Below are 27,206 nucleotides of genomic sequence, written 5' to 3' on the forward strand. Positions count from 1 at the left end.
ATCATCCAATGGATCCTCAGAAAGAATGTCGGGGGCTTATAACCTCAACGGCGAAAAGAAGCGGCGTCAGTCGATCGTATGAGAAGTTAACGAAAAGCTGGAAGATGGGACAGAACGGGAGAAAGGCGAAGAGACGAGCAGAACCTCGCCCGAAGGGTCAAAGAGTCAGGCACCAACAACCAGGTGCCAACAACCCATTTTCCCCTAGCCTTTCGTGTAGTCGACTCAACATCTTCTCAATTGCTCCACAAACTCCAGAAATCCAATTCAATCAGCCAGTTTTAGACATGTGGAATGCTCATCACCCATTCGACAGTCGTATACGAGCCGACCGGAAGAGCTCTCAATGATGTGAAAGCTAGGACCATCATAGCCAGACGCAAAATCCCGTATATGGCGAAGCAAATCAATTCAACAAGCAGGATTACCCGATACCAAAAGCCCTTTCGTGCATTGAATGCTTTAGTATAGAAAGGAAACAGCTTTCTTGACTCAAACCAAATCACATACATAGGTATGGTACTCGCGAAACTGTAGATACCAACGATGACAACGCAGGCAAGCGATGAGACAAGCCAAGTAATTCGTTCAGCTCCAGTGGGGAATGGGAAATTCCATCTAGAAAGAAGAAGAATATATGTTAGTAAATCAACAGTAAGAAACTGACTATATAGTTAGTTAAGGGTAGACTAATATTTACCCGGCGAGATGAATACCACAGTAAAGGAAAGCAACAAAGGTATTGACAGCGGTTATAATGCATCCATGAGATGGCTTATAGAAACCATCATAGGCCAATTCGCCTGACGTATCAGCAGGACCTGCAGCTGCATCAAAAAACCACTCAGAAGCCTGTGCAAAAACAGACAACATGGTCTGTTTCTTTTCTTGTGCATGACGGTGAACCCAACCATACGGATTTGTGGCCGTTTGATCGAGAAGGTGGGTCGGTAAATTGTTTAGATCGCATCTCACATAGATCGTGATTGGTGTGGTCATATCCTTAGGGTTGTACCACCACATAGCGTACATCAGTACAGCACAGGGAACATAAGCGACTGTCGCTAGTTCGATTGGTGCAACCGGCAGAGATGTTGCCCATCTTGCTATTGTGTTGAAAAGGAACCAACTAGTTTGGAGTACAGTGAAGGTCTTCCCTAAAGAATCTGCTTTGGCATGATCTTCAACCTCACGATCGTGAAAGTCTATGTCTTCCACTATCCCGGCCTCAATGAAGGGTTTCATATCGCTTCGTCGCAGGATGTAAATCCACCCATCCTGGGTCTGTAAGGCAAGTCCACCAGCAATAATACAGAAACATTTTCGAAGTGTCCACTCGGTGCGGAATGGATGGGGACCAGTAGAGTCTTGGTTTTGCACTTGATCTAGTGGCCTAGCCCGTTTAGACAACCAAGCCTCCGGGTCCACCGACTCAAGATACCGGGTTTTCTGCGCTTCATTGCACACATTCTTCAATAGCATTGCTCGGTAACGCATCTGTGAAGCGTTTACGAACACGTACTCTGGGAAAAAGATAGCGAGGAGCCAATATGCGAAATTCGATATGATCATTCGCACAGTGGGCGAGTTTCGTCGAGGGAGAGCGGGGTGTAATACTGTCCAGGTGCAGGCAAATACCGTTGACAAACAGGACCACACCAGAGCAAATGTGGAGCGGCTGTTATCCTCTAACTGCCAGCTGACTAGAGCTGTTGAGTTAGAAGCAGCCATGGACCGGCCTATGAAAAACACGAGACCGAAAAATAACATATTGCTCAGAAATCAGCCGAGGAGACCTCAGTCCACGGGTGTGAACGCGGCTTCCTTCAGGTTGTTCTCGATTTGGGGATATAGGAGGGTGATTTACAGTCACGTGAAGTATAAGGTCCTAATATTCAAATCAAATGTGACAGAAAGCTGGTGTACGAACAATGTATGGTATAGATGACCAATGTTGAAGACTCTAACTAAATTGACAAAACCCGCTTTTTCAATAATCTATACGGACCATGATGACTAACTGTAATACGCACTTTTGTATAGTATGCCTGGTACCTAATTTCATATGATGTTTCCGGTATAATACCTGGTTTCTACCATGTATTCGGACTTGGTATTCGACAAAATGTCTACAATCTTCAAACTAGCGCCTTGGCGCTGGGCGAGACTGGAGAGTGCAAAGCGGTGGAGCTAGTTTTGCCCTTAGCTGAACTATCTGAGAGTGTTCCAACAAAGATGAACAAGGATGGCTGCCAGAATATATTCATCGCCCCACAGCCCCAAACCAACATAACCCTAAAATGGCACCCATTACAATCGCCACAGGTGGGGGCACATGGAACCATGCACTCCCTGCATATGTCACCGTTGCAACAACCACCCACCATGGTTCTTTCCCCAGACTCTGTCCATCACTTCTTTCATGAGTCAGGTATCCGATCTCCCACAAGCGGTATACAGCTGTAAATACTAGCCCAACCGCAGTGGCATTCACTCCTCTAAGAAAGTCGACCACATATTTCTTCTTCCGCAATACACGCCAGAAGCCTTGGATTGCAACGGCCAGTGTAATTCCCGGAAGGAAGATTCCTAAACCGCCGAGAAACGCACCGAGGGCTGTCGGAAAGCGCGAGTTCTGTAGTGCTAGTGCCCCCAAGAAGACAGCGAAGTTGAAGTTAGGACCGGGAAAAGCTTGGATAATAGCAAGGCCGATTAAGAAGTCTCTACTAGAGACCCAGCCGGGATCGACGACATAGGTGCGTAAAAGGGGAATGACAACAGGTCCTCCGCCAAAGATAACAGTGCCAGCAAGGTACATATTAGCAAAGAGGTCGAGGACTAATGGGGGTGTGGTGATCTGGGCTCTGGCAACAAGAATTCCGATGAAGGAAGCTAGCTATATTAGTATTGATTCGCGGAAATTTTGTTAGATGGGGTATGTATATACCAAAGAAGATCCCCATGACTAAAGCTCCGACCCGAATTCGAATAATATGCTGTTGTGAAGCAGCTTCCGCGGACTGCGCTGATCTTGTGGTATCAATTGTACTATGTGGGAGTCCTTCGGTTCTAGGATCCATCCTTCGCTGTCGCGTCGTCTCACTCCTCTGCAATCCGTTCTCTTCTAAAGTTATATCGTCCATGGCTATAGGGGCCCCATTTGTCACGTCTTGTTCTGGGCGACTATGTCTATCCTTCGATGCGATCTTTGCTCTCCGAATTTGTTGATATAACCATCCATCCCAGACGCTCGTCAGAAAGCCACCAATAGTCATCAGCACGGGAAAATACCAGAGTGCATTGTAACAGAGACCAGCACATGCGCCAAAAATCACAAGGATGCGGGATAGTTTGTCGCGAATAGCTTTTTCGGCCAATTGTACGGCTGCAAGTGCAACAATACCTACTGTGGAGGCGTTGAGACCGGAAAGTAAAGAGTAGACAGGTTTGGGTAGGGTTTCACTCATATTTTGCACCCCAAGCGAGAGAGCATACATGCCAATTGCACCAGGAAGACTGACATTGTTAGTTGAAGATCAGCAGATGACGGGCTTAGTAACTTAATGGTATAAATCACCTCCAAAGAAAAAATGCAAGCATGGCAGGAATAAATCCTGCATGTAATAATACTAGGCAGAAAATCATCTTCGTGCTAGCGGGACCCGGAAGGCCCTGACAAACAGCAAAGAGCTCTTGATACTAGGAGATCCGTTAGAAGGCCATATGGCGCTTAATAATATGGAAGTAAGATTCTCACAGTCTGTTCATCTACCCATTTTTCCTTGTTGCCCTTTCCCTCCACGAACCTACTATGTAGGATCTGGAAGTGTACTGGTGGCCCGCCGAAGGCAGTAAAGCCTAGATCCCAAGTACGCAGAAAGACGTCCCACAAACGACTTGACATAGGTTTTTCCGGTCCCTCATTTCCCCTCAAACCCCCGCGGCTTCTCCATTTGGAATTCAGCTGGACGAGAGAAGAGAAGCATTGCGAAAAGGGGGAGAGAAGTGGCATACTCCTCCTTGACAGCTGCGCGGATTCGCCAAGTACAAATGGTAATAGATATAAGGAGGGTTAAATCTTCTCAAACGTGCACGAGTGTTGCTGTATGTGAACGTTCACCGTACCTTCCAGGTCACCTTGCCTGAGCGGAAATTTGAAACAAGCCAAGACGTTTAGTAAGCTCGTTAAAATCCCGGGGTCAAAATAACCAATCAATGATAAGGTAATGAAGCACGTGTTGTACCATGGTTCTAGGAAAGTCTATTTGGACTTGAATGTTATTGGCATTACCAAATTGAGAAGGCGAGACCAAGCAAAGAATAGAAAGCATATGGTGGATGGCGAAGAAGATGATAGAGAAAAAGTAAGTGACCGAAGAAGATGTTAAAAGGGAAAGAGGTCTGCAAATCTTGGAACCCATAAGCTGTAGTAGTTGTTTAGCTACCTAGGTATGTCGATGCCTATGTGGGTCACCCAGATGTGGACCAAATTTGGAGCTTTTGTTGGAAAAACACAGGCTATTTTACCACTAGACCACAACAAAAACCAAGGTTCCTGTTTATGGCCTAGAGGAGCCTTATTCCATTCTGACACAAAATAGCAATGCCCCAATAAAAAACGAGCGCTTTGAGGATGCAGTTTATGAGACATCCGAGTCATTTGAAATGCCTTTATTATCCCCAATTGCGGACTTACCACAGCAGCAGGTCGGTTTAAAGCGAGCATATCATGCTATTGATGAGGAGTAACCTACGTTCAAACGGCGACAGTTACAGGAATTGCGACGAGGAGGAGTGCTGAGAGTCTACGGAGGGGAAAGGGTTCTGTAACAGGAACAAAATGACCACAGAGCGGTGGCGGAAAACGGGGAGTCTTCGTTGTCATCTAAAGAAGAGCGACGCAAATCACAATACCAATTAGTAGGCAAGAAAGCTCGTCTATCAAAACTTCGGATCTGTTTCCAGTCGCGCATGAATCGACAGGCGAAGACATGACACACCTAAGGGGGGGGGAAATGATGAATCCTCGTGTCTTTCACACAGAAAGAATCCTTGGAGGATTGATCATCAGAAGAGAATGAGGACGACTACTCCGAAGAAGAAGAGCTGACAAAGGAACCCAAGGACAATTCGAGGGGACTGATTCAGCTGTCAGACGATGAATCTTCAGACGAAGAGTCAAAGGACTAACCAGAGGAGCCAGAGAAATAACCGGTGAGAAAAGTCGAGTCTCAACTGAGATGCGAAGAAAATCCCGAATGGCCGATTAAAATAACAAGTGATGAATCCTCCACGGAGTCATCAGAAGACGAATCTTCCGAAGAAGACTCGGAGATGAAGACATAGGGTGAGATATCAACTGCTCCTCTTGTCGGTCGTTGCTAGGCTGTTCGTCGTGTGGTTCGGAAGATGAGAATGGGGCAAATATCTATGCCAGCAACCATAATGTAATGCAGAGAGGGTTTGAACATTTGCTGGCTTTTATTTTGCTTCGACGGCTACACCTACAAGGCTATGTTCTCTGGTCTGTCCCCTTCTGTCGCTTGTACTACTCTAATCACAAGAAATTGCTTCTAGGCCCGTTAGGTCGGTTTAATTGTAGTATTCTGTACTTTCTGACGTTGGGTAGTAGTCGGCAGTAAAGTGAATCAAGTGATAAATAAGACCCGTCCGTTGAATATCCCTCGAGATGAATGCAGACAATTGCAAGTTATCGAAGTGATACATCCAACCATATATCAGTCAAATACCAAGATAAGTATGCGCCTAATTTACTCTAGATTATCCTTCGGGGTGATGCACCTATTGCTGCTAGTAATCCCCCTTTGCCATGCACTGGTTGCAGAACCCTCCATCCCTGAAGTCGACGTCGCCATAATAGGTGGTGGCCTATCAGGACTCTCCACCGCCAAAAGTCTCGCAGCAGCGAACAAATCCTTCGCCATACTAGAAGCACGAGACCGAGTCGGTGGCCGCGTGCTCAATGCCAACCTCACAGGAAATATCATCCAAGAACTAGGGGCCGAATACATTGGACCAACACAAAACCGCGTGCTGGCTCTCGCAACCGAACTGGGTCTACCAACCTACAAGACATACACAGTGGGAAAATCAACTTTCTATCGAAACGGCACGGCGCGTCATTATCAAGACAGCCTAGGCGGTATTCCTCCCGTGGGACTAGACTCCCTAGTTGAACTTGCAGTCTTCATGAACGACATCAATACTCTGGCTAGCATAGTCGACCTGGAAGCACCATGGAATACCCCGAACGCCGCGGCGCTGGATTCAATGACTCTAGAAACATACGTTAACTCTCGACTATCGACAGCCGACTCTCGCGTCCTCCTCAATGTTGCCATCCCAGCCATCCTATCAACAGAATTGAGGGAGCCATCTCTGCTCTACTCATTATGGTGCATAGCCGCTGCCGGAGATGAAACCGGGCCTGGAACCATCAATCGTCTCATTGGCGTCGACGGCGGTGCACAGGACAGTCGAGTGAGTGGTGGAACACAATTACTTGCAACACTACTCGCCGAGAGACTTGGTTCGCAAAACATCTACCTTAACACGCCCGTACGCAAAGTCCAGCTCAAAGAATCCCGCTATCTAGTCTCATCAGATAAAGTCACCATCTCAGCCCGACATGTCGTCGTCGCCATGTCCCCGCCTCTAGCAAGCCGCATCATATTCGATGCCCTCCTGCCCGCCGAACGTGACCAATTAAACCAGCGCATGCCATTGGGTGCACTCGGCAAAGCGATTGCGATCTTCCCGAGCCCCTGGTGGCGGGACGAGGGTCTCAACGGAGAAGGTGTTAGTGACACCGGAGCGATCCGAGTGACATACGACAACTCGCCGGCCGATGGATCGTTCGGGGCTATAATGGGGTTCATCGAGGCGGACGAGATGCGCAAGCTGGATACTGCGAGCGAGGACGAGGTCAAGCACCAAGTCAAGGAGAGTTTTGCGAACCTGTTTGGTCCGCGTGTGGAAAATGCTACCGATGTTATCATTCAGCGGTGGGATCTTGAGGAGTTCTCCCATGGTGGTCCTAGTGCTTTCATGCCACCGGGGGTTTTGACGCAGTATGGGTCTTATTTACGGGCTCCGGTTGGGGGGATCCATTTTGCTGGAACTGAGACTTCGCTAAGGTGGATTGGGTATATGGATGGAGCTATCAGTTCGGGGGAACGGGTTGCTGGGGAGATATTGAGGAATTGGTGAAATGGGGGATTTGATTAAGGGACTTTCTTTCGCTGGTGGATATCTTGAGGTTTGGGTAAAAGTGACAGGAAAATTGGATTTTATATCTGAATCTTTGGACGCACATGACTTCTTTGAGACTTGGCTAGGATTATTCTTGTGTTAGTCGCATTATAGGAATGGGTTTAGTCAATGAATATCATCTTTTGGGCATTTCTTCACTGATTTCTAGGAGCCCGTCGAGGCAGTGTTCTGGCATCTCCACTCAGGAGCAAGAGATGAAAGAAGAGATGGAAAGGGATAAACAGAAAAGGCACGGGAGAAAGCGAAAAAAAGGCAATGGAAGAGCGAAAGATAAGGGCGGAGAGAGAGGCACAGAAGAGGCAGCAGAAGGAGAGCCAAGATAGGAAGGAGTTTGAACGACGGAGGGCGAGAGCAAGGGCAGGGGAAGAGCCGAAAGACGTGCTATCAATGTTGCGGGAGATGCTGGACGAGGAGAAGAGGACTGCAGGTCCCCAGACTCAGTCTAAATTCAGAGGGACTCGGAGTTATTGCGCGGCGGGAGGCGTTACAAATAGCTATGGATTGAGTCAAGTTGTTGACACAAAAGAAGGAATGGGAAAAGGAAAGGGAAAAGGAAAGGGAAATAGGAGATAGAGAATTCTGAAGAACTAGGGAATGGTGGTATCATCAGATGCTGAGAAATAATATGTACAATAGGAATTAACACCCTCGAATTGGGAAAGGGAAAAAAAGAATAGTCGGGATAGTATTGGTAGATCTATTAGGGACTAGTACAGGGGATATCATCAATACACCACCGGGCCAAGTGTGGTACAGACTCCAAAACACCCTCGATGCCAAGGTTGTCAGATATTGACACGTTACACTTGCATTAGACGGAGATATGGACATGAACAGCCAAAAAAAAAAGAGAGAGCAAGGTGTGTTTCCAAATTACTCCCATGCATCTCCCCAATCATCATCAACCTCCTCGTCTTTGGGTTTAGTATCGATCTTCTTAGAAGCAACCACAGTCCGAGGCTTAGCGGTGTTCAGCGCTGATCGTGTGGTAACGCTGTTGGTAGAAGCGGCCTTGGTCAGACCCTTTGGCAGGGGATTTTTGGCCTTGGTTTGAGACTTCGCAGCTAGCCAGCCCGCGAAATCGGGCTCACCGCCGTCATCGTAGGGCACCGCGGGGGCTTTGGTCGATGAGGGGACAGGGGATGTGGGTTTGGGAGAGGTTACAGCGGCAGTGAATGGATCTTCGTCTTTTTCATCGTCGTCCATAGCACCCCAGGCATCGAAGACGTCATCGCCCTCTTCTTCAGGCTCGTCGTGGACTACCGGGGCCGGGCGGTCTGACATTGACCGGTTCAAAGGCTGAGCTGCGGGACGAAGGAGAGTTTTTGGTAGTTCAGCTGGGGTTGAGGGTGATGGTTTGGCGGGACGAGGAACCGACGCTGAACGGGTAATATCGGGATCAACAGCCTTGGTAATGTTGGCGGTGGGTTCGATCTCGCCGTTGGCAGTTGCGATTTTGTTTGTGAATGATGAAATGGCCCAGCCGGCCCAGGAGTTGTCATTGGGGGTCCCAACACGAGCATCGGGTTTGTTGACTTCAGCGGGTGCGGCCGGGGGTATGACGGTGTCTGGCATCGTGCTGGCATATTTCCGTGTCCGCTGGACATACAAATCAAGTGTCTTGTTTGCTTGGTCGCGAATCAATCTGTCCAACAGTAAGAATCAGGCCAGAGTTTGGGACATAGCGCATTACTCACTTTTCCTTGTCCAAAAGTCCAGGGCAAATGGCAGGTAGAATCCTAACAGCACAATCTTCCTCGCTAAATACATCGATAGTCGCGGATAGAGCCAAGAGTCCGGCATTTCGACCGTGGACAAAGGGGTCTCTGATAGATCTCGTGAATGCCGCGATAAGTACTTTGGAGCGGGTCTGCATGTAATGTCAGCGGCAAGACCTAGCATGGAAGATAAATCACCTACACTTTGACTTAGGTTCTTTGCAATCCGTCCAAGGCAAATGGTGGTGTTCGTCCGGATCCCAGGTTGCTCATCGTTAGCAGTGCGGGCAAGGAACTTCAAAAGTTCTCCATTGACAATCCTATCATTGAGTTTATTGATGATAGTCAGAACAGCCTTCACTGTCTGTTCTCGAACCACCGGGGCAACATCGGTGAAACCAGAAGTCTATGACATGTTAGTACAATGTGCGATACCTAAAAATCGAATGGATTACCATTTGAGGGAAGATCTTGTCGTTGACAACCCTCTGGGGGAGGTTGTCGATCATTGATGGAAGGCTATCCAAGAGGCAAACCCGCAATGCTCGATCAGGGTTGCCAAATAAGCGCACAATAACAGGAGTCAGCTTAGCATTGAATTCTTCTGCCGACAGCTTTTCTCCAATCTTCAGGGTGGCTGAAAGAACTTTCGGCCCACCGCCGCCAAATTCGACAGACTTGAGTAGCTCGGGAAGCACCTTCATCTTGAAGAATTCCTCTGGGAAGTCATCAGAAAGATTTTCAAGCTCACTGCAAGCGGCGACATGTTAGCCGCAAAATTGTTCAGATCTGTGGAATATACGCACTTAATAAATTCTTCACGCTCAGCGTCACTCTTGAGCCCCAAGCTATCGATGTCTTCAGTCATTCGAATGAGTGGTGTCTGGAAGAATCCACCTTGTTTCTTTCCCTGCTCCACGAAATGCCCCGGGCTCAATCGAAGCTTTGGGTTGGCGGTGCAAAGACGTTTATAGCTTGGCTGCATGCTAGGAGGAATATTCGTGGTCTTGCCAGCTTGGTCGCCGCCTGAGAAACCCCCATTGAAAACCTCAAATATCAAGATACCCAACCCGTAGGCATCGACTGCTGCCAAAGGATTGCGCTTGATAGTATCCCAGCCTGTTTTGACAACTTCCGGGGGCGTGTATCTACCGGCATCGGGCACACTACTTCCGTACGTCTATGCATTGAGTCAGTATATGGCATCATTCGGAGTGTGTCCTGAAAAAGCCCGAACCAAGACCACTCACATATATAATCGCATCGTCTTCCTTCATAGAGCTCAGAATGTCGAATCCTCCCAGCTTCCATTCGCCGCTCTCGCTCGTGAACACCGAGGATGCGCGCACGGCGCCGTGAACTGAGGAAGCATCGTCGTTGATGAATTTGAGGGTAGTCTGTCCAGAAAAATCCTGTTCAGCAATATCATAGTACCAGATTTTGAATAATATCATACCGCCACAGTACACAACCCCCACTTAGCCGTCTCCTCACTCAAGCTCCGTCGCTTCACCGGCCAGCTGAGTGGCACGACTCGTTCTGTGACAATATAAAGATTGTGCTCGGTCTATCAACATGTAAGCTTCTGCACTATATTCCGACATTCAGACTAAAGGTCCGAGAGCCAAGTATACCTCAATCGTATCCAAAACCTTGATAACACCAGGATGCCGCAACGTCCTAGACTTGCGCACCGCATTTTTCGCAAGAGGGAGGCGCGACTTGTTCGCATTGACATCAAACACAAAGACACTGCAAGCGGAACCGTCATCCTATATGTGCCACGGCATCGTCAGCCGTTGAAGTTCGTCCCGCATGGAGAAGAAACCAAAAAGCCACCGTACCCGTTTCGTACCGTTGTGCAGAGCCCAAACCGAATCACCGATGTCGACTCTGTCGCCGAGGGAGAACGGGAGCCCTCCACCCTTTGCGATGGCGGATCCGATGGCTGATTTCAGGAAATCCATGGCCGCGGTGTGGCCAATGTGGCAGCTCGGGAAGTTGTTTGGGGTGTCCGGGGTGCGCGAGTCGGGGCGGCCAATGGCCAAGGGGTCGATATGCGGCCGGGTTTTATGATTAGATCGATAGCTCTAGATAGTGACTGAAAAATGATCAGAGACCAGATACAATGTTCTTGTAAGTCAGAATAGCCAGACCCATTGAACGCCAAACTCCTTTCACCCCGCCTTATCGTGATAAACAGTTCTTGCCTGAGGCCACCACGTGCTCCTATAAATAAAGCTCCGCTTTATCTTTCTTTTCTTCATCTCCATGCCACGATCCCACGCGTCTAATTTTGTCGCCGAATGACACTGAAACTTACGATACTCAACCCACTGAACTTATTTTCTTCCAGCCAACACTCACCCACACACCAGTCGACAGTCGACAATCCTATTGATTGACCAGTAAGTCCGCCATTCCCTTACCCATGCGTGTACACACAGTACACAATTCAACCAGCGACACAAGTTGCCCTCCCTCTCCAATGATGCGAACTCTGGTAAAAGGTCAGACCAATACCACACAACACCACAAAAGAATACTCACCCAGCAAACCCGATGGTACTCCCGCAAATTCCAAAACCCACGCAAAACTCCACAAACCGACCGCGGAGCGAACTTCAAGAGCTACTACCCGGCGCGCACGAACCAACCATCTCTTTCCAGACTCCGCGTCTATCGGACCAGCCATGATGGTGCCACAGCATCACAGCACTGTGCCCAGACCACGACGACACCCTCCTCCGATCACACTCTCAACAACCAACTTCACATTGCATCATTCTCCCCACTCTTCCAGCAGGACACATACGTCTCCCATCAGAATGCTGGTAGCAGCAAGATCCTAGCCAGCACTTCCATGGCTCGTGGCCACGCCGGACAAAGTGGCGTTAGTCCTGGATCATGGGAGACATTGTGTACATCTATGCCTCTACCCGTCCTAAACCGGTACCGCAACTGGGCTTGGCGCGTGTGCGCATCGCTTAGAGCTCGCTTTCGACTGCTGTAATATCCCTGTATATTGCGGTGTTGATTGCTTGAGGACCGCCTCAGGATCTTATCCTGGGGTGTTATGGTGATAGCGTGTACGGTGTCGTGTCTATGGCGCGAGAAAGTATGGGAAACGGGGAGGTGGCGCCGCTATCTGGGGTTGCCGTGTCCGCTTCACTTCCATGAGGACGGGTTGGCAACCAATGGCTGTGGCGTAAAGGGTACGAGGGTTTGGGGATTAGGAGAAGGAGGGTTTGGGGTGATTTGGAGTTGGACGTGTTCTTGCTGGCGACGTTCTGTTAGCTATGCGGAACACGGACTTCTCTATAGTCTTCTCTCCGACTACTTGGGGAGTGACATTCCTGGCTGCTCTCTTTCTTCCTTTTCTCTTTTTTATCTGCTGTGAATAGTGGTGTGGGCGTGTTGTTGTGGGTGGTTGGAAGTTGGGAGACGGAGAAGTGTGTTGATTGAGGTGTGGGCTGGAGGTATTTGGTTTTTGTGATGCTTGGTGGTGTCTCGGGGGTTTGTTCTGGGGCTTTTTATGGTGTGGTCAGAGGAATTTGCAATGGGATGAAGCACCGCGGTGGGTTGATGTCTGGTGTCTGTGGCTTGGATGATGACGCTGTTGAAATTAAACCTGAGGAGATACTTCCCCTTGCACTTGACTCATTATTCATTGAAATGGGGTGATGTGCAGCTGCTGACATCTGCCACAGGTTATCTATCATTGCCGATATTTGGTTTGGATTCATTATACGATTTAGATGTTGAGTGTCAATACAGGTGGTGACGCTGGGGTGCTTCTATATAGAATACAAGAATGGTCGGCCCCTTATGCAGCCTTGGTACATATTTCTGAATGTATTTTTATGGTATGGTTCTTTCTTGATATTTCAGGCGAAAACTGCTTCACTATATATAAACTACTTTCATCTACACAGAATGACGGAAATTTTCAGATAACCATTTCATTGCCAGGTGGCCGGGGGTCTGCTGGAGCTATCTGTACTTGTCAAGTTCACACACATCTTCAACCACGCCTCGCCCACTGCTCTGCTTCCTCCCGTAGACCGATCACCTTCATTCACATCACCATCCGACCAATTGTCTCCATTTTGAGACACAACCCATTGCAGACCTCGCTTCCCTCCGTGGAAGGTACAAGGACCAGTGAGCCCACCAAGTGGACACACAGGCCGCCAACCAACTGAGAAGAAAGCAAGAGAAGAGATAAAAGAAAAAAAAGAAACAAGATAAGAGAAAACCAGAAGAGAACATCTTAGGTAAAAGAGAAACCCTCAAGACTTCAACTCGATGATGACGCATGTGGAGATGTTGTGCACTAGGGAGGCATACGACGATGAGCTAGGTTGGATATCAAGTGCTCGATTTCAATGAGTTCATCGCCTAGAAATTCGGTTTTCATGTACACCACCAGATCGAGATCTGGAAAATAGATAGGCACAACTGGTAGATTGATCTGTCATGTCTGATCATAGGGTTAGCGGATTTTTGCCCAACACCACAAAACTGTTCACTCACCGAGCAAGTCTTGAGACGACATGAAGTTCACCGCAGTATTCAAATGTTTTGAAGGCCGCGTCGATGACGGGGAAACAGATGAAGATACGGTCATGGAAGAGTAACCGGGGTATTTGAGTTGGCGGTTGCCAATAATGCAGAGCGCGGGCAAGTCACAGCTAAGCGATAGGATGTAGCATCGTTCGAGGGAACCGCTCACGGCTTCATGGTCCATGTAGTTCATTTTCCTTCATCCGTTGCCTCAGCTGGGTGGGAAGTTCCAGGGGTTGTTGCTGGGGTATTAGCAGACATCTGGGGGGGCATTTGAGGCATTTGGTTGAAGCCGTTGCTGGGAGTCCGATGCTGGTTAGGTGGGAAATGATGCGGTTGATGAGGACTTGAGGAAAAGTGAGGCTGCTGTGGGTAGTTGCCACGGTTGGGGGGCACTGGGTTGGTTAAAAACTGGAGATGCTTGATGGGGCACTGTAGCTAAACTCACTATGTCCCGATTGCTGAGGATATCCGGGTTGGCCGGGCATAAACATTATTGATTGGGGTGGCTGTCCGGATTGCGAGTTCTGGTGCATCATCATCGGTGCACCTCGGCTCGGGCTTGGGTACCCACTATGCGGCTGAGGTGCATGTTGGGGATAAGCATGGCCCGGGTTCGGGGAGTACATGGGCATCTGTCCGTTATACGGAGTCATGCCTTGCGGGACTCCCATGTAGGGTCCATTCGAGGCCTGCTGCGCCATCATAGGAGCGCCATTCACAAACTGAGGACCACCACCCTGGAAAGGTCTCATGTGGCCAGGTTGAGGACCACCGTAAAACTGCGGAACCGGTTGGGGGAAGGAAAGCTGGGCATGGGGAGCCATGGGGGACGGGTATCCATGTTGCATTCGCGGGGACGGGAAAACCTGGGAGTTTGAAGCGGACAACTGCATGCGGTGGTGATCATCATGGGAGGGGCCATGGGGTCCCTGAGAGTGAAGACCATGGGGTCCATTCGAAGGACCAGAAGATGGCGGCATCGCTGGGTTACCTTGCTGGAAGTGGAAGGGCACCTGATGCTGCTGGGGAATATTGGGGTTGTTGGAGACGGAGCGACCCTGGGGCGATACTGTTGGCACGCCGACTGGCTGTTTAAACATCTGATCGTACGTCTTATCTTCGGTGCCCTCCGCAAAGTCCCAAGTTGGCAAAGTCTTGTAGGGTGGCGGGATACCTCCATTCAACAGAATCAACCTCTCGGCAGTCTCTGCATTCTCCTTCTTCATGCGCTTGATGGGATTGAATTGGTCGCTGATCGATGGGCGTTCAGAGATAGGCAGTGGCTTCCTTGGGCCAAAGAATGCAGTCGGCGTTGTGGCGCGCGACACAGATCGGTTACGAGAGAACGGCCGTGGGCTTGCAGCAGCTCCCGAGGTACCAGGGGTGAAAGTACTTGCTGCGGGGTTTGGCTTGAATTCCATAGCTTTGACATTGAACTTGGTTCCTGCGGAAGACCCGGCCTGCGATTTGACGGGGCTGGTAATTCTCTGCTGCTCGCTGGCAGGACCAGTTGGGGGTCCACGGGCATCTTGAATCGGAAGTGGAGTTGGAACAGGTCCCATTCCCGCGCCCTTTCGTTGCTGCAAATTGTCCGCTAGTCGATGACTGAGCATGCCAACACCAGGACGTCCCGGCGGAACGACTTGCTGAGGGAATCTTCCACCAGCACCCGCGAGAGGCCCGGTGGGAGGATAGCCCTGACGAGTGCGGTTGTAGTTCTGACGATCAGCGGGTGCAGACGGGGGCACAGCTCCAGTGGGTCCGGCACCACGAGCAGGTGGCTGTTGTTCCATGGGAGGTGTGGTAACCTTCGGGGTGGTCTTGTCGTCTCCCTGCTGCAGCGCTCGTTGCATAATTGCTTCCTGCTTCAACCGGTCCTTGGCTAGGATAGGAACAAGGTCTTTCGGCACCGGAGTCGAGAGTTTGAAGCTCTTGGAAAACTTCATCAGCTCGTTGAGTTTCATGGTTCGGTCATATGAGGCTTGGTTGCGACGGCGTTCCTGCATCTTGATTTTCTCGCTATTTGCGAACTGACGGAAATGATCCAGCACCTCTACCTCCACGTTTGCGGTCGCATTTTCAGGTGCAGCTCGCTTTGCAGCCGGTATAGCGGATGCAGTAGATACCGCAGGTGCGACACCCTTGCCCAAGGCATTCTTTTGCTCGGTATCTGTCGTGGGTTGCAGCGATGCGACCAGCTCAGCTTGCTGTTCTGAGGGTGCAGCTTCCTTTGCCACAGTCTGAGAGGGAATTGGGATAGGAGCAGCGGGGACCGGAGAAGCAACAGGTTGCTTGGTGGGTGCACTAGGAGTCGCAGCAGGCTGGGGAGCTGCCTGGCGGCGTCCAGGGGGCATGTACTTGTTTGGCTGGCCGGAAAGTAGGGGAGGGAAGGCTTTGTCTTCGCGGCGAACACCACTGTACTTGTCTTCTTCGTCTTGGTCGCCAGTATCCGGCGCTACAAGGCCACGCTCCTCACGCATGTGGGAGTTGTCCACATCCTGTCCCTCAATCTCACGGGCGATCCGAGCTGCCTCCGCCTGCTTCTGTTTGTAGTTGGGATCCGAACGATCAAGGCGAGTGGTGTAGATGTTCTCATCATAGTTGGTCTTGGCGCCGAAAAGCCGCTCGTTTGCCTCAAACTGGTCCCATCCCGCAGATGTGTTGCTCGTTTCGAGTGACATATCAATGTCAGTCTCGGCAGGTTCCCAGCGCTGCAAGGTGCGCTCTCGCATAGCTCGGTTTCCGGAGATATCACTGTCGGTTCTGAAACCTTGCGAAGCGCCTGTGGTCTAGATTAGTATACACGCAAACGAATCTGACTAAACAAAGCAAGCCGTACCGTTTGGTTCCTTGGCTGAAACTTCGGCTGTGGTAACGTTTGGAACGGCAATGTCGACGACATCCTTAATATCGAACGTCATGGTGTGCTCGGGCGCAGAGCCTATGTACGGAGTTGCAACATCGCTGACACCGTTTATCCGGGGCTGACCCTCTTGCGAGGTTCGCTGGACCATCTTGAGCAGGAACGAAAGTTCGTTGGGCTCCATGGTCGAGGAAGAGAAGATACCAGTAAACTTCTCTCCGGTCTTGGTGGTAATGGTGGTGTGTAGGCCCTAGGTAGCAGTTTAGAATTAATCGACAGTATGGTGGTGCGACTTGGCTTACAATGAAGCTAGCGAATAAGAAAACAAGACGGTCATGAGCATGGCTATCAGGGGTGTTCGACTCCTTCTGGTTGGGTCTCGGGGACCCAGATTGTTTCTGGTGGGTCATATTGCCGTTCGATGAAGTGTATGAAGATCGTTGAGTGATGGGGTTGGTCCCTTGGGTCCAGGCCTTGTGGGAGTTTGTGCGCCTATGCAGTAGAACATGCTTGCGTTAGTGGTAACTGGTCATGAAACAGAGAACGACAATACATTTTTATCATCGAATCCGACGACTTCAATTGGCTCTTGTTGGCGCACAACCCGATGCAAGCCTGCAACAGAGCTCATCGGCTCAAAGGTGCGTGCACGAGCTCAATCGCCAATAAGACAAGGGAAGGGCACGATAAAAACAAATGGGAGTTCCCCAAGTCCGGAGAAGATGGAAATACACAAGAAAATGTTGTCTAAAAGGAAGAGCTGAACATACCGTTGTCCGCCATCGACGGGGCTGCCCGACTGTCGTCGGTTGTCGGACCCCTTGGTGCTGTTACTGGATCTCAGAGTGGATCGGCCGGGGTTGGGGGCACCCGCGCTGGCATTGCCAGACGCGTTGTTGGCCGGCACAGAGTTGAGAGCGGAAGCCATTGATTGACTTTGGTGTCAGTCAGGGCAAGCTTGCGTCGTGGAACTTCGCACGGCGGAAAGCCGCGAGGATGAGGCACGATGCCACAACACACCGCCTGCACAAACAGGACTTGGGGGGGAAGTGAGGGGGAAGGATAAGCAACCACCACACTGTGGAGATACCGGAATGCCAATGGCAAGAAAATAAGGAAGAATGGAAGGGAACAGAAGGATAAAAAAAATAGAGGAAAGAGAAATGGGCTTGTCGCAAGTTGATGGGAGAAGGGGACTGGAGAGAGAAGTCACGCGTATGGTATTGTATTTGTGTGTTACACCCTTTTTCTTTTTTTTGTTTCTTTTTCTCTCTCTTTTTTTAGCGTTGTGAGTGCAAATGTCTTAATAGGAACATTATTGTTGATCTCACAAAGGAATAATATGTATTGTTCTTATAAGTATTCTGTGCTCTTGGACCTCCAACCCTAGGAATAAGCCAATTACCAATGTTACTGCCAGAGTACGGGTCAGGCTGAGGTAGCTCCGTCCATACTATTTGACCCCTCACAGAGTTTAAGACTATATTAACCATAATACAGAATGATGGCATTTGTGCGATATAGGGTCAGGACCCATGAACCCTTTAAGATATATGTATTCATTTCCGATGCATAAAGCAGGGAACTACCAATAGAAACAAGTAAACACGCATGAGTACACATATGTATCCATACATCAACTTGTACAATCAACTGCATTATCGGCCATTCAGAGATTTGTGCTATTATTCAGATCATAATAAGTGATATTTTACTTGATATCTTTCTCTTGGTTGCCACTTTCTGGGGTATATACATACACTCTACCTCCAGATGTCATATCTGAGGTCATAGGTCCCGAGGTCACTATATATATCTGGTTCCATGGGTACTTCTCCGGTGGGGCTTTCCTATTTTAGCTGCCGTTCTATAACGCTCAGCCACTAACCTTGGAAGTAGACCCTAGTGACTCAGTGAGATCTCCTGCAGAGGGGTCCAATATATATACCACCACACAATTAGACTCTCAATTGAAATTATGATCTTTTGGCTAAGGGGTAAAATCATGTTATGTATCAACTGATACAGCCCTGGGTGTGTCCAGGTGGACCTGGGTACCTCCATACAATATAGGCTCATGTGTTGGAACCTCAATATTCCAACTTGGAATATTCCCTGTCAGTATTGCAAAGGCAACATCAGGAGCCGCCCGGGATGAAACAGTTAATACCTTAGATCATCGGCGATCTATATATGTCAAAGTTGTTTAAGAGACAACTAATCGAGTGGCTTTGGATACTAGATAGATCCAACTTCCAACCACATTGCATTCGAGTGTTAGTCAGCGCCCTTGGATTCGCAAATCAATTCGGGTATGCCATGATAGACATCCGTTCTGGGGAATAATATGACAATCAATGCATGGAAACAGGGCATGTGCATTCTGCCTCATGGTATTCGCCAGTTTGGCTACTGTCCTGGCCGCGCCAGCTGTTTCATATACCATCATGGCATCATCATCGCCGTGGGCACCAGACTACACCAGCTCTAACCTAGCTTTAATCCTGCCACTCTGCGTACCTGAAACATTGGCTATATCAAAATGAGGCTCTAACTCCAAGCAATATTGTCCGGATTTAATAGGGCCTAATAACTTTACATGATATGTATCTCAATCCCTGCATTTTATTGGCTCTTCAATGCCATTGCTGAAGTCTCCTTCCATGGTTGTTCTAGACAGGAATGGAGTTAGGCGTTACGTTGGTTGGGCTGCCGTATTTTGGGCTAGCAGGGTTGTTCGTTCTGTACTTGGTGGGCCTGATATTCTTCCTCCTATGGGGAAGAGAGTAATGAATTCTATACGAAAGATCTGAGTAAGTAGTGCAAAAATACAATAGTAACCGAAATAACTTAAACCCATCCTACAAGACAAGTATAAATAGAGCTGGAGTGGAGCTGAAGTGGAACAGTTGAAAGGGACAAAGGCAAGGACCTTATCAATCGGGTACTTATCAGTGGATGCGGTGAGGGATGAGCCCATTTGTCCTTTTTATGTTCTATTGTATGTTGTATGTTGTATGTTGTTATGTTGTATGTATTATGATGTTGAAAGGACAGATAATATAAGCATGTGATCATATGGCATCAAATTGGAGGTCAATTGTCAATGATCAATTCACAAAGTACATACATGCGTATATATGTACCAACTACTGCGGCCTGAACTCTCGAGTAACGCGTTGCCCCGGTCCCTTGTACATCATTACAGGGCTATACAGTATCGTATGGTATTTATGGTATTGGGGGGATAAATTGTTGCCGATCATCGGTTCGGGCGTGGTAAGGCGCCAAGTTGACAGGAGGCTGGGCATCATCTTCACACATGCTTGGCACACTCGCTCGCTTCTGCCCTATTTCTCACTTTCCGTTCTCACTACCTCGGTCATCTGACCTATCGTACTTATGCAGTCCCCAGGCACTTCAAGAACACAGTTCCCCTACCCTGAACATCTGGAACACCAGACATCCCCCGAACGACCCTCGGGGTCTGGCAGTGCCGACACATCCATGGCTTCCCAGCAGTCCGGCCGCAGTTCCTCCGCCTCGTCTCGATCCCAGTCCAGCAAGAATCACGTAAGTCTCTGACTGCCTGTCAATCGCCTACATTCCGATGGCTAATGAACCGGTGTTTTCCCCCACCGCACAGCCCGATAAACAAATATCCCAAATCGAAAAGAGCGTCACGCACCTTTTGGTTGCGACAAAACAACTCCTCGAAACCCTAACCCAATGGTCTCGGAAGCAAGCATCGGAGAATGACGTGTCGGATGTGTATGTTCGATTGGGCTATGAATTTAACTTGGCTTGTCGAGCCTTCAGTGCCATCGGAGTCGACACCTCAGACCTCGGTCCCGTACCAGACCTGCTCCGCACCATACTTGAGGACACTCTTAGTCAAGACGCATCTTCCCAAAGCCTCGATAGATACCTCCCCCGAATTCGAGATATAATCATCAACTTGTTAAAAGGGCTGAAGAAGAAGCAAGCTCGCTTAAGGTCCCGGCACCAGCGCGAAGATGGCCGGCCCGCACCAGGACGGCAAGCCAGTGCGGGAAGCATAGCTAACGGGCAGGCAATTGGTCAGCTGTATGATGATGCTGCAGCATCCACCATGCCGTCGACATCCCAGTCCCCGAGAAGATCGAATCGACGATATGGCAGCGGTGGATCGCTGGAGGATCAGCCGGCCATTGCTCGAACCTCCTCGGCACCTTCAATAACCGAACCGCGCATGGCAAACCACGCCGAAAGAGAACTATCGCGACGGGAGGCCCAACAAATGCTGTCTCAACCTACCCCCTTCGATAATGACACAACCCCTCGAGCCAACACATCCAATACCACAGCGCCTTCAACATATATTACACCCGCCGGGTTCAGCGCGCCTCCGCCTCCGCCTCCGCCAAAGGAGGATGACGCATTGGGGGCTTTGCAAAGAAGTGGAGAGCTTGAGCGACGTGCCTCGCGTCGATTCTCTGCTTATCAAATTCAGAAACATCTGGGCACATCTACCAACGGCGTCCCTGTCCTCCCTACCCAGAACTCTCCCATCCCCAATCGCGGTCGTGATGTCCGCGAATCCTTGAATGCAGTCCGTCTGCGCGGCTCATTTACTCATACAAGACAACGATCCAACAATCGCTTACAGGAAGCCGCTAAGGGTGCGCAAGCTCCCCCATCCGCAAATATTCCGGATGTTGTGGAAGAAGAACGCACTCCTCCATCTACTGCGCCTCCATTAGAGCCACAAGGGATCGATACCGTACCATCCGAGGTGCCCCCAGAAGCGGATGTTCATAAAGAGAAAGACGATACCGTGGAATCTGCGATCGTTCCTCCCCCGATCATTCCACAACCCCAAGAGAAGCCAACACTTGAGGACGCTTTTGAGCCCGCAAAACCAGCACCCGAAACCCCGAAGGCAGGCTCCTTTGGACCGTCCACCGAGATCGCAACACCTCTATCAGCTATTCAATTTGCTACTGAGCAACCATCACCGGGTAAAGAGCTGACGTTGTTCCTGCAATATAAAAGCAAAATTAAAAAGTACGTGCTCCCGGATGGTATTGCGGAGCTCACCATTGGGCGCCTACAGCTTGCTTTCATTGAAAAGTTTGCGTGGAATACCCACGACAATGGCGTTGATTTGCCAGAAATTTATATCCAAGACCCAATCTCAGGAATCCGACATGAACTAGAAGACCTTGCCGACGTCAAAGATCGGTCTGTGTTGGTGCTTAACGTTGACAACCTCGATGAGGTCAAGAAACATTTCGATGACAGCCTTGGGAGTGTGCGCCTCCTGGTCGAAGGCGTCAAAGAAACACTTACTGGCCAAGGAAATATCATCCAACGGGTTTCGGATCGCCAGCTTGAAGCTGCCAAAGAAATCGCTCGCTTGGCTGCTGCTCCTCCAGCCACATCTGGTCCGGCTGCAGTTGGAGGGAATTCCAAGGCATCGATTGCCGGCAGTGGATCTCAAATTGCCGAGCTTCAGAGCTTGCGTCGTGACTTGGCTGTCCTGCGTCAGACCTACTCCAACTTTACTGCCGATATCACTGGTTCTATGAGCGCAGTCCGTGCTAAAGCAAGCAAGGTGAAGACCGCTGCCGACGACGTTGCCACCCCCTCTTATGAAGGCGATGCAGGCCGTGCTCGCGTCAATACTGGAAAGAAGGAACTTGCAGGCGAATCGGAGAGACTGGTCGCTCGCGTCGATGATCTCCAAGATTTGGTTGAGGACCTTCGGAAGGATGTCGTGACCCGCGGTGTTCGTCCTCTCCCAAGACAACTGGAGGGAGTCAGCCGCGATATTAGCATGGTCATGAAAGAAATTAAGAAAATGCAGGACTTCCTGGGTCGCGAGAAGCCCATCTGGACCAAGATCTGGGAGAAGGAGCTACAGTTGGTTTGCGAAGAACGAGACCAGCTTACCATGCAGGAAGACCTCGCTGCCGACTTGCAAGACGATCTCGAGAAGGCAACTCAAACCTTCGCCCTGGTGGAGCAAGCTACGAAGGAGCAGGTTTTAACAAATACAACCGGTGGCACCGCTGTCCGAGCCCCATCCAGGACTCTTGGAATCGACCCAACTATTGATCCCATGAAAGCCAAGGACGGTGTCCTGGGTGAAGTCCGAGCTTTGCAACCTAACCACGAAAGTCGACTCGAGGCCATTGAGCGAGCCGAGAAAGCACGGAAGAAGGAGCTTGAGACTCGGCGAATCGGTCTTTTCCAGAAGGAACTGGGCGCATTTGTCGACGAAGGCAGGTTGAAGAAGAGCGGTGGTTTCGAGGAGACTGAGCGCCTCCGTACTGCGAAGGACGAGCGCATCCGCAAGGAAGTTTGGGATAGACAGCAGGCCCGCAATGCCGAGATGGAGAAGGCGGAGGCAGAAGCCGCTGCTGCGCAGGCAGCGGAGCAAAACAACGAGGGTGGAGGTGATGATGACCGGCAAGAAGGTGAAAAGGAGGCGACACCGGAGGGTGCAGACGAGGTAGAGAAGGTGGAAGAGCCCAAGTCACCATCTTCCGACACGGGAAAGTCACTGTCCAAGGCGCCGGAGGAGGAAGACAACACCACCTCCGAACAGCCCTCTGCTTGATCCTCTATTGATACAAGGATGTTCATCCATCCTCCATTCTATCCTCGATCTGATCATCTCCGACCTTACGAAGTCTCATCCCGAACCTCTCATAGCCAAGGGCAAGTGAAATTGGATGCATACGTTTATTTATTTTGTTTTATTGCATTTGACATCGCATTGGGGCTTTGGTTTTGTTCATGTCATTTCCGTTGATACCTTTTGGCGTGTTTTCTGTGCGAGAGCCCCTTATGTCATTTACTGACGATACCCTGCCATACTCTGTGGTTTGCCACTAGCATTTGGTCTTTGATTTTGCGAATGATATGAACACATTTGAAGTTAGCGTTGGGGTGTTGCTTGTTTGCTTTGGAGTAGCACTAGTTAGAAGTAGTCTCTTGATACCGTACTAGGTAGACTAATATGGAGCGAGAATAATCCCAAATACTCATGTATATTCTAACTATGTGTAACTTGACCTGTCCGTCCTGCAAGCTAATGCGTAGCGGTGTGCGCCTGCATCCTGCACTCCCAGCCACCCCATGCAGCTTTGCAGCTTTAGAGCTTTATAGAAAGCCCAATGCGCCCTTAATTTATTCCTAGATTGACAAGGATCTTTCCCCTGAAATTCGTCAAATTCGACTTGGATTGGATGTTTAAGGGACAATATACATTTGCACCAATGCACCCATCCCAACCCAACTCGAAATTTGATTCCCAACCAACTCATTCACAGCCCTTGTTAGTGAAACAAGCATCTGAAACAGCTACCCAACTACAAGAGTGCCTCCAACCCGACTATTTCCACTAGTCTCAACCTAAACAAACTCGAGATCTATTCTGGTCGCCACGCTCAGCGGCAGCATGCAGCCCCTCCACGCCCTCACCATACTTTGCTCACTATGCCAGTTTCCAGCACTGATCTCAGCAGAAAATACAAATAGCTCGGTGAATTTAGAATCCAAAGAGGCTGGGACTTCTCCGTCTTTGCCAGCAAACCTCATCCTCCAGCGCAATGCCGCTATAAAATCCCAGCTCGCAGCAGGACCAGCCCTCGGCGTGAAGAAAATGAGCGAAGACGAAGGCGAGAAATTCTTCCTCGACTACTGGAGTTTTGGGGATGCCTTTTCGTCTCGTAACATATCTGAGCGACACCTCTCCGATGAAGATGGACTTTCCCCAGCACGCTTTGTGGCCCAATCATACCCATTCGGGCCATCTTATTCCTTGGACATAGATGGAGAAAGTCAGTTCCTTCCCTGGGAAAACAATGGCAGCGCAAATAATCTGTTCAAGAAACGAGACTTCAAGTGCCCGACTGGGACAACGGCGTGCGTATCCATCGGTCGATCCGATCGCTGTTGTGGGTCCGGGGAGACGTGCGAGATCGTTGCTGATACGGGGCATGGCAATGTGGGCTGTTGTCCTAGCTGGAAAAGTTGCTCTGGGATGATTGGGTCGTGCCATAGTGGGTATACGGCTTGCTCGCAGGCTTTGGGGGGTGGATGCTGTATTCCGGGATATGATTGTGTTGAAGGGGGATGTAGGTGGATTTCCCGTTTAATTTCCTCTTCCCCATATTGTCATCGGAAATTGGGAGTATGGGCGCTTTTACTAATTGTTCGACTAGGTGCATACATCACTATTATTACGGTGTCTGTTCACTCAACCGTGGTGTTATCTACTGTGACCTACTCGACCAAACCACAGGATACTTCTTCCACTTCCACTTCCCGCTCTTCTTCGACGACTTCTCCCCATAGTAGCATGTCCACAACAAACGATGGCTTGGCACCGCCAGCACGGCCTACGAACCTCTCAACAGTAACCAGTGCTACCCGCGGCAGCGATGTCTGCCCAACTGGCTTCTACGCCTGCTCGGCCGTCTACCAAGGTGGCTGCTGCCGCACCGGAAGAGTCTGTGATACAACCTCGTGCCCGACCACATCTTCGACGACCATAATATCAGATGGTGTGACAATTGAAGCGCCCGTCGCGACAACAACGCAACACTCTGGTGGAAACCGGTGTGCTCAAGGCTGGTTTCATTGTGCTGACACCGTGGGCGGAGGATGCTGTCCCACGGGATTCGCCTGTGGTGCTAGCTGTACTGCAAGGGACATTACGTTTGGGACGACTCTCGCTAAGGAACAAGCGACTGCGACTAGCAGTGATGGTGTGATGTGCCGAGTCAGTAAAATGATGTTGGGGATGATGCTGGGAATGAGTGTGGGAGTTTGGATATTATGAAAAACAAAAACAAGAAGATACGATACACATGAATATGAATTGATGACAACAAATCTGCAAATAGCTTTGAATGTGAATTTTATGGAAGCTCTCCCCACGGGGGTTTAGTAATCGGGCTAAACGTACAGGCGGAGTCTTACCGGCTGCTGCACTCGGACCTGATCACCGAATCTCGCCGACACCGGAAACCTCCGCTTTTCTCACTTCTTCTTTCTCCAACCCTCGTTCTTTTCAAATATTGTGAGTTAATATGTGATTTCATCGCAAAAGTGTGCCTTTTAATCACTTTGCGATCCCACTATTACCCATTTGTGGCCCCATACTGACATCCCACACCTCAAGCCGCCATCATGTCCGAAACTCCCCAGGCACCCCTCCCCTTCGTCTACCAGTTCGCCGCCGGTGCGGTGGCTGGTGTCTCAGAGGTATGTCTCTCTCTCTCTCTTGCCTTTGCTTTGGAAAGTGATTCCGACTTGATTCGTTGTGTCGGAACCCCCCAGGAGGTGCTATGTTGGCTAACGCGTCTCTCCCCGCACGAACAGATCCTGATCATGTACGGCTCTCCATTCCCCTTCCTTGGTCGCATGACTACCTTTATTGGAGACATGCTTGGTACAGTATGGAAATTGGACCCAATTGACGATGTGTGACTCGCAGGTACCCTCTGGATGTGCTTAAGACTCGAATGTAAGCAAGCCGCCGGTCGCAATAAACACCGACCTCATATGACCTGAGCTAACGATATCCTCTTGCAGTCAGCTCCAGACCGGACCCCCTGTTCCTGGTGTCGATCACTACAGTGGCATGTTCGACTGCTTCCGCAAGATTGTTAAGAACGAGGGGTATGCCATCACCCCAGCGAAGCAGCCACGGCTCTCTCTCTCTAACATGTGACATCGTAATTAGTGCTTCCCGTCTATACCGTGGTATCTCCGCGCCCATCCTGATGGAGGCACCTAAGCGTGCGACCAAGTTCGCCGCCAACGACAGCTGGGGCGCTTTCTACCGCAACCTGTTCGGTGTCGATAAGCAGACCCAAGGCCTGGCCACTTTGACCGGAGCCACAGCCGGAGCGACTGAAGCCTTCGTGGTGGTTCCTTTCGAGCTGGTGAAGATCCGTCTGCAGGATAAGGCCCAGGCCCACAAGTACAACGGCATGTTCGACGTTGTGAAGAAGATCGTGGCCGCAGAAGGCCCGCTGGCAATGTACAACGGCCTTGAGTCGACCATGTGGCGCCACGTTCTGTGGAACGCAGGTTACTTCGGGTGTATCTTCCAGGTTCGCGCACAGCTGCCTACCGTCGAGCCCGGCAACAAGAACCAGCAGACCCGCAACGACTTGATCGCTGGTAGCGTTGGTGGTATCACCGGTACTATCCTCAACACCCCCATGGACGTCGTCAAGTCTCGCATCCAGAACACCTCCAAGGTTCCCGGTCAGGTCGCCAAGTACAACTGGGCCTGGCCCGCTCTGGGCACAGTGATGAAGGAGGAGGGCTTCGCTGCCCTATACAAGGGCTTCACACCTAAGGTGCTGCGTCTCGGCCCTGGCGGTGGTATTCTGCTTGTTGTCTACACCGGTGTCATGGATTTCTTCCGCAACATGCGCGATCAAAAGTAAATTGATCGTCCTTGTGGTTGAATGTTTGATAGCGAAAATATTTTCCAAAAAGCAAGAATGGCCATTCACCTCTGACCCTGACCCCTTTGCCTCGATACCCTCTTCCGCTATGCTTTCCACCTTGGATTCAGAGTCGACAGAACATGTGGAGGAAGTTGTGGTTTATGGTTTCTTGTCTTTCTATACTACCCTCTTTGCATTATACAATAGAGAACGGCCACTAGATGGACATAAAACAAAATGAAACAATAAATTCATGTGTTCAAGTCTATCTCTATCAAAGTTGATAAATATTCACACGTATATCTA

General features: G+C 49.8%; 8 protein-coding genes across 8 annotated transcripts; 4 read left to right on the plus strand and 4 right to left on the minus strand.

The window, feature by feature from the left end:
- Window positions 1–281: 281 nt before the first annotated feature.
- Window positions 282–4,012, minus strand: N7537_011988 (chromate transporter; the record flags this gene model as incomplete). The annotated part of the gene is made up of 7 exons (XM_056903042.1): window positions 282–460; window positions 542–618; window positions 701–1,739; window positions 2,290–2,892; window positions 2,948–3,516; window positions 3,578–3,699; window positions 3,758–4,012. 7 exons carry the CDS (start codon window positions 4,010–4,012, stop codon window positions 282–284), a joined length of 2,844 nt encoding a protein of 947 aa, XP_056748329.1.
- A 1,784-nt stretch (window positions 4,013–5,796) lies between these two features.
- N7537_011989 (flavin monoamine oxidase family protein) lies at window positions 5,797–7,230 on the plus strand (the record flags this gene model as incomplete). Its single annotated transcript, XM_056903043.1, has 1 exon — window positions 5,797–7,230. One exon carries the CDS (start codon window positions 5,797–5,799, stop codon window positions 7,228–7,230), a length of 1,434 nt encoding a protein of 477 aa, XP_056748330.1.
- A 936-nt stretch (window positions 7,231–8,166) lies between these two features.
- Window positions 8,167–10,978, minus strand: N7537_011990 (COPI-interacting protein CEX1; the record flags this gene model as incomplete). The annotated part of the gene is made up of 9 exons (XM_056903044.1): window positions 8,167–8,938; window positions 8,991–9,163; window positions 9,214–9,417; window positions 9,467–9,761; window positions 9,818–10,191; window positions 10,262–10,408; window positions 10,468–10,578; window positions 10,646–10,783; window positions 10,856–10,978. 9 exons carry the CDS (start codon window positions 10,976–10,978, stop codon window positions 8,167–8,169), a joined length of 2,337 nt encoding a protein of 778 aa, XP_056748331.1.
- A 524-nt stretch (window positions 10,979–11,502) lies between these two features.
- Window positions 11,503–12,024, plus strand: N7537_011991 (uncharacterized protein; the record flags this gene model as incomplete). Its single annotated transcript, XM_056903045.1, has 1 exon — window positions 11,503–12,024. One exon carries the CDS (start codon window positions 11,503–11,505, stop codon window positions 12,022–12,024), a length of 522 nt encoding a protein of 173 aa, XP_056748332.1.
- Window positions 12,025–13,347: 1,323 nt separating this feature from the next.
- On the minus strand, window positions 13,348–13,761 carry N7537_011992 (uncharacterized protein; the record flags this gene model as incomplete). The annotated part of the gene is made up of 2 exons (XM_056903046.1): window positions 13,348–13,451; window positions 13,548–13,761. The coding sequence occupies 2 exons, from the start codon at window positions 13,759–13,761 to the stop codon at window positions 13,348–13,350; spliced, it is 318 nt and encodes a 105-aa protein (XP_056748333.1).
- A 5-nt stretch (window positions 13,762–13,766) lies between these two features.
- N7537_011993 (putative PAB1 binding protein (Pbp1)) lies at window positions 13,767–17,523 on the minus strand (the record flags this gene model as incomplete). Its single annotated transcript, XM_056903047.1, has 5 exons — window positions 17,214–17,523; window positions 16,746–16,935; window positions 16,420–16,693; window positions 14,026–16,362; window positions 13,767–13,972 (listed from the first exon to the last, which is right to left on the minus strand). The coding sequence occupies exons 1-5, from the start codon at window positions 17,369–17,371 to the stop codon at window positions 13,767–13,769; spliced, it is 3,165 nt and encodes a 1,054-aa protein (XP_056748334.1). The 5' UTR covers window positions 17,372–17,523.
- Window positions 17,524–19,845: 2,322 nt separating this feature from the next.
- Window positions 19,846–23,047, plus strand: N7537_011994 (formin-mediated actin nucleation enhancer; the record flags this gene model as incomplete). The annotated part of the gene is made up of 2 exons (XM_056903048.1): window positions 19,846–20,016; window positions 20,090–23,047. The coding sequence occupies 2 exons, from the start codon at window positions 19,846–19,848 to the stop codon at window positions 23,045–23,047; spliced, it is 3,129 nt and encodes a 1,042-aa protein (XP_056748335.1).
- An 843-nt stretch (window positions 23,048–23,890) lies between these two features.
- Window positions 23,891–26,897, plus strand: N7537_011995 (uncharacterized protein; the record flags this gene model as incomplete). The annotated part of the gene is made up of 8 exons (XM_056903049.1): window positions 23,891–24,389; window positions 24,657–25,216; window positions 25,405–25,516; window positions 25,619–25,701; window positions 25,819–25,829; window positions 25,934–25,963; window positions 26,032–26,118; window positions 26,183–26,897. 8 exons carry the CDS (start codon window positions 23,891–23,893, stop codon window positions 26,895–26,897), a joined length of 2,097 nt encoding a protein of 698 aa, XP_056748336.1.
- Between the last annotated feature and the right edge of the window lie 309 nt (window positions 26,898–27,206).

This window comes from Penicillium hordei (assembly GCF_028827395.1).
Source record: "Penicillium hordei strain IBT 12815 chromosome Unknown utg000006l_segment0_segment0, whole genome shotgun sequence".
Taxonomy (NCBI): Eukaryota; Fungi; Ascomycota; class Eurotiomycetes; order Eurotiales; family Aspergillaceae; genus Penicillium; species Penicillium hordei.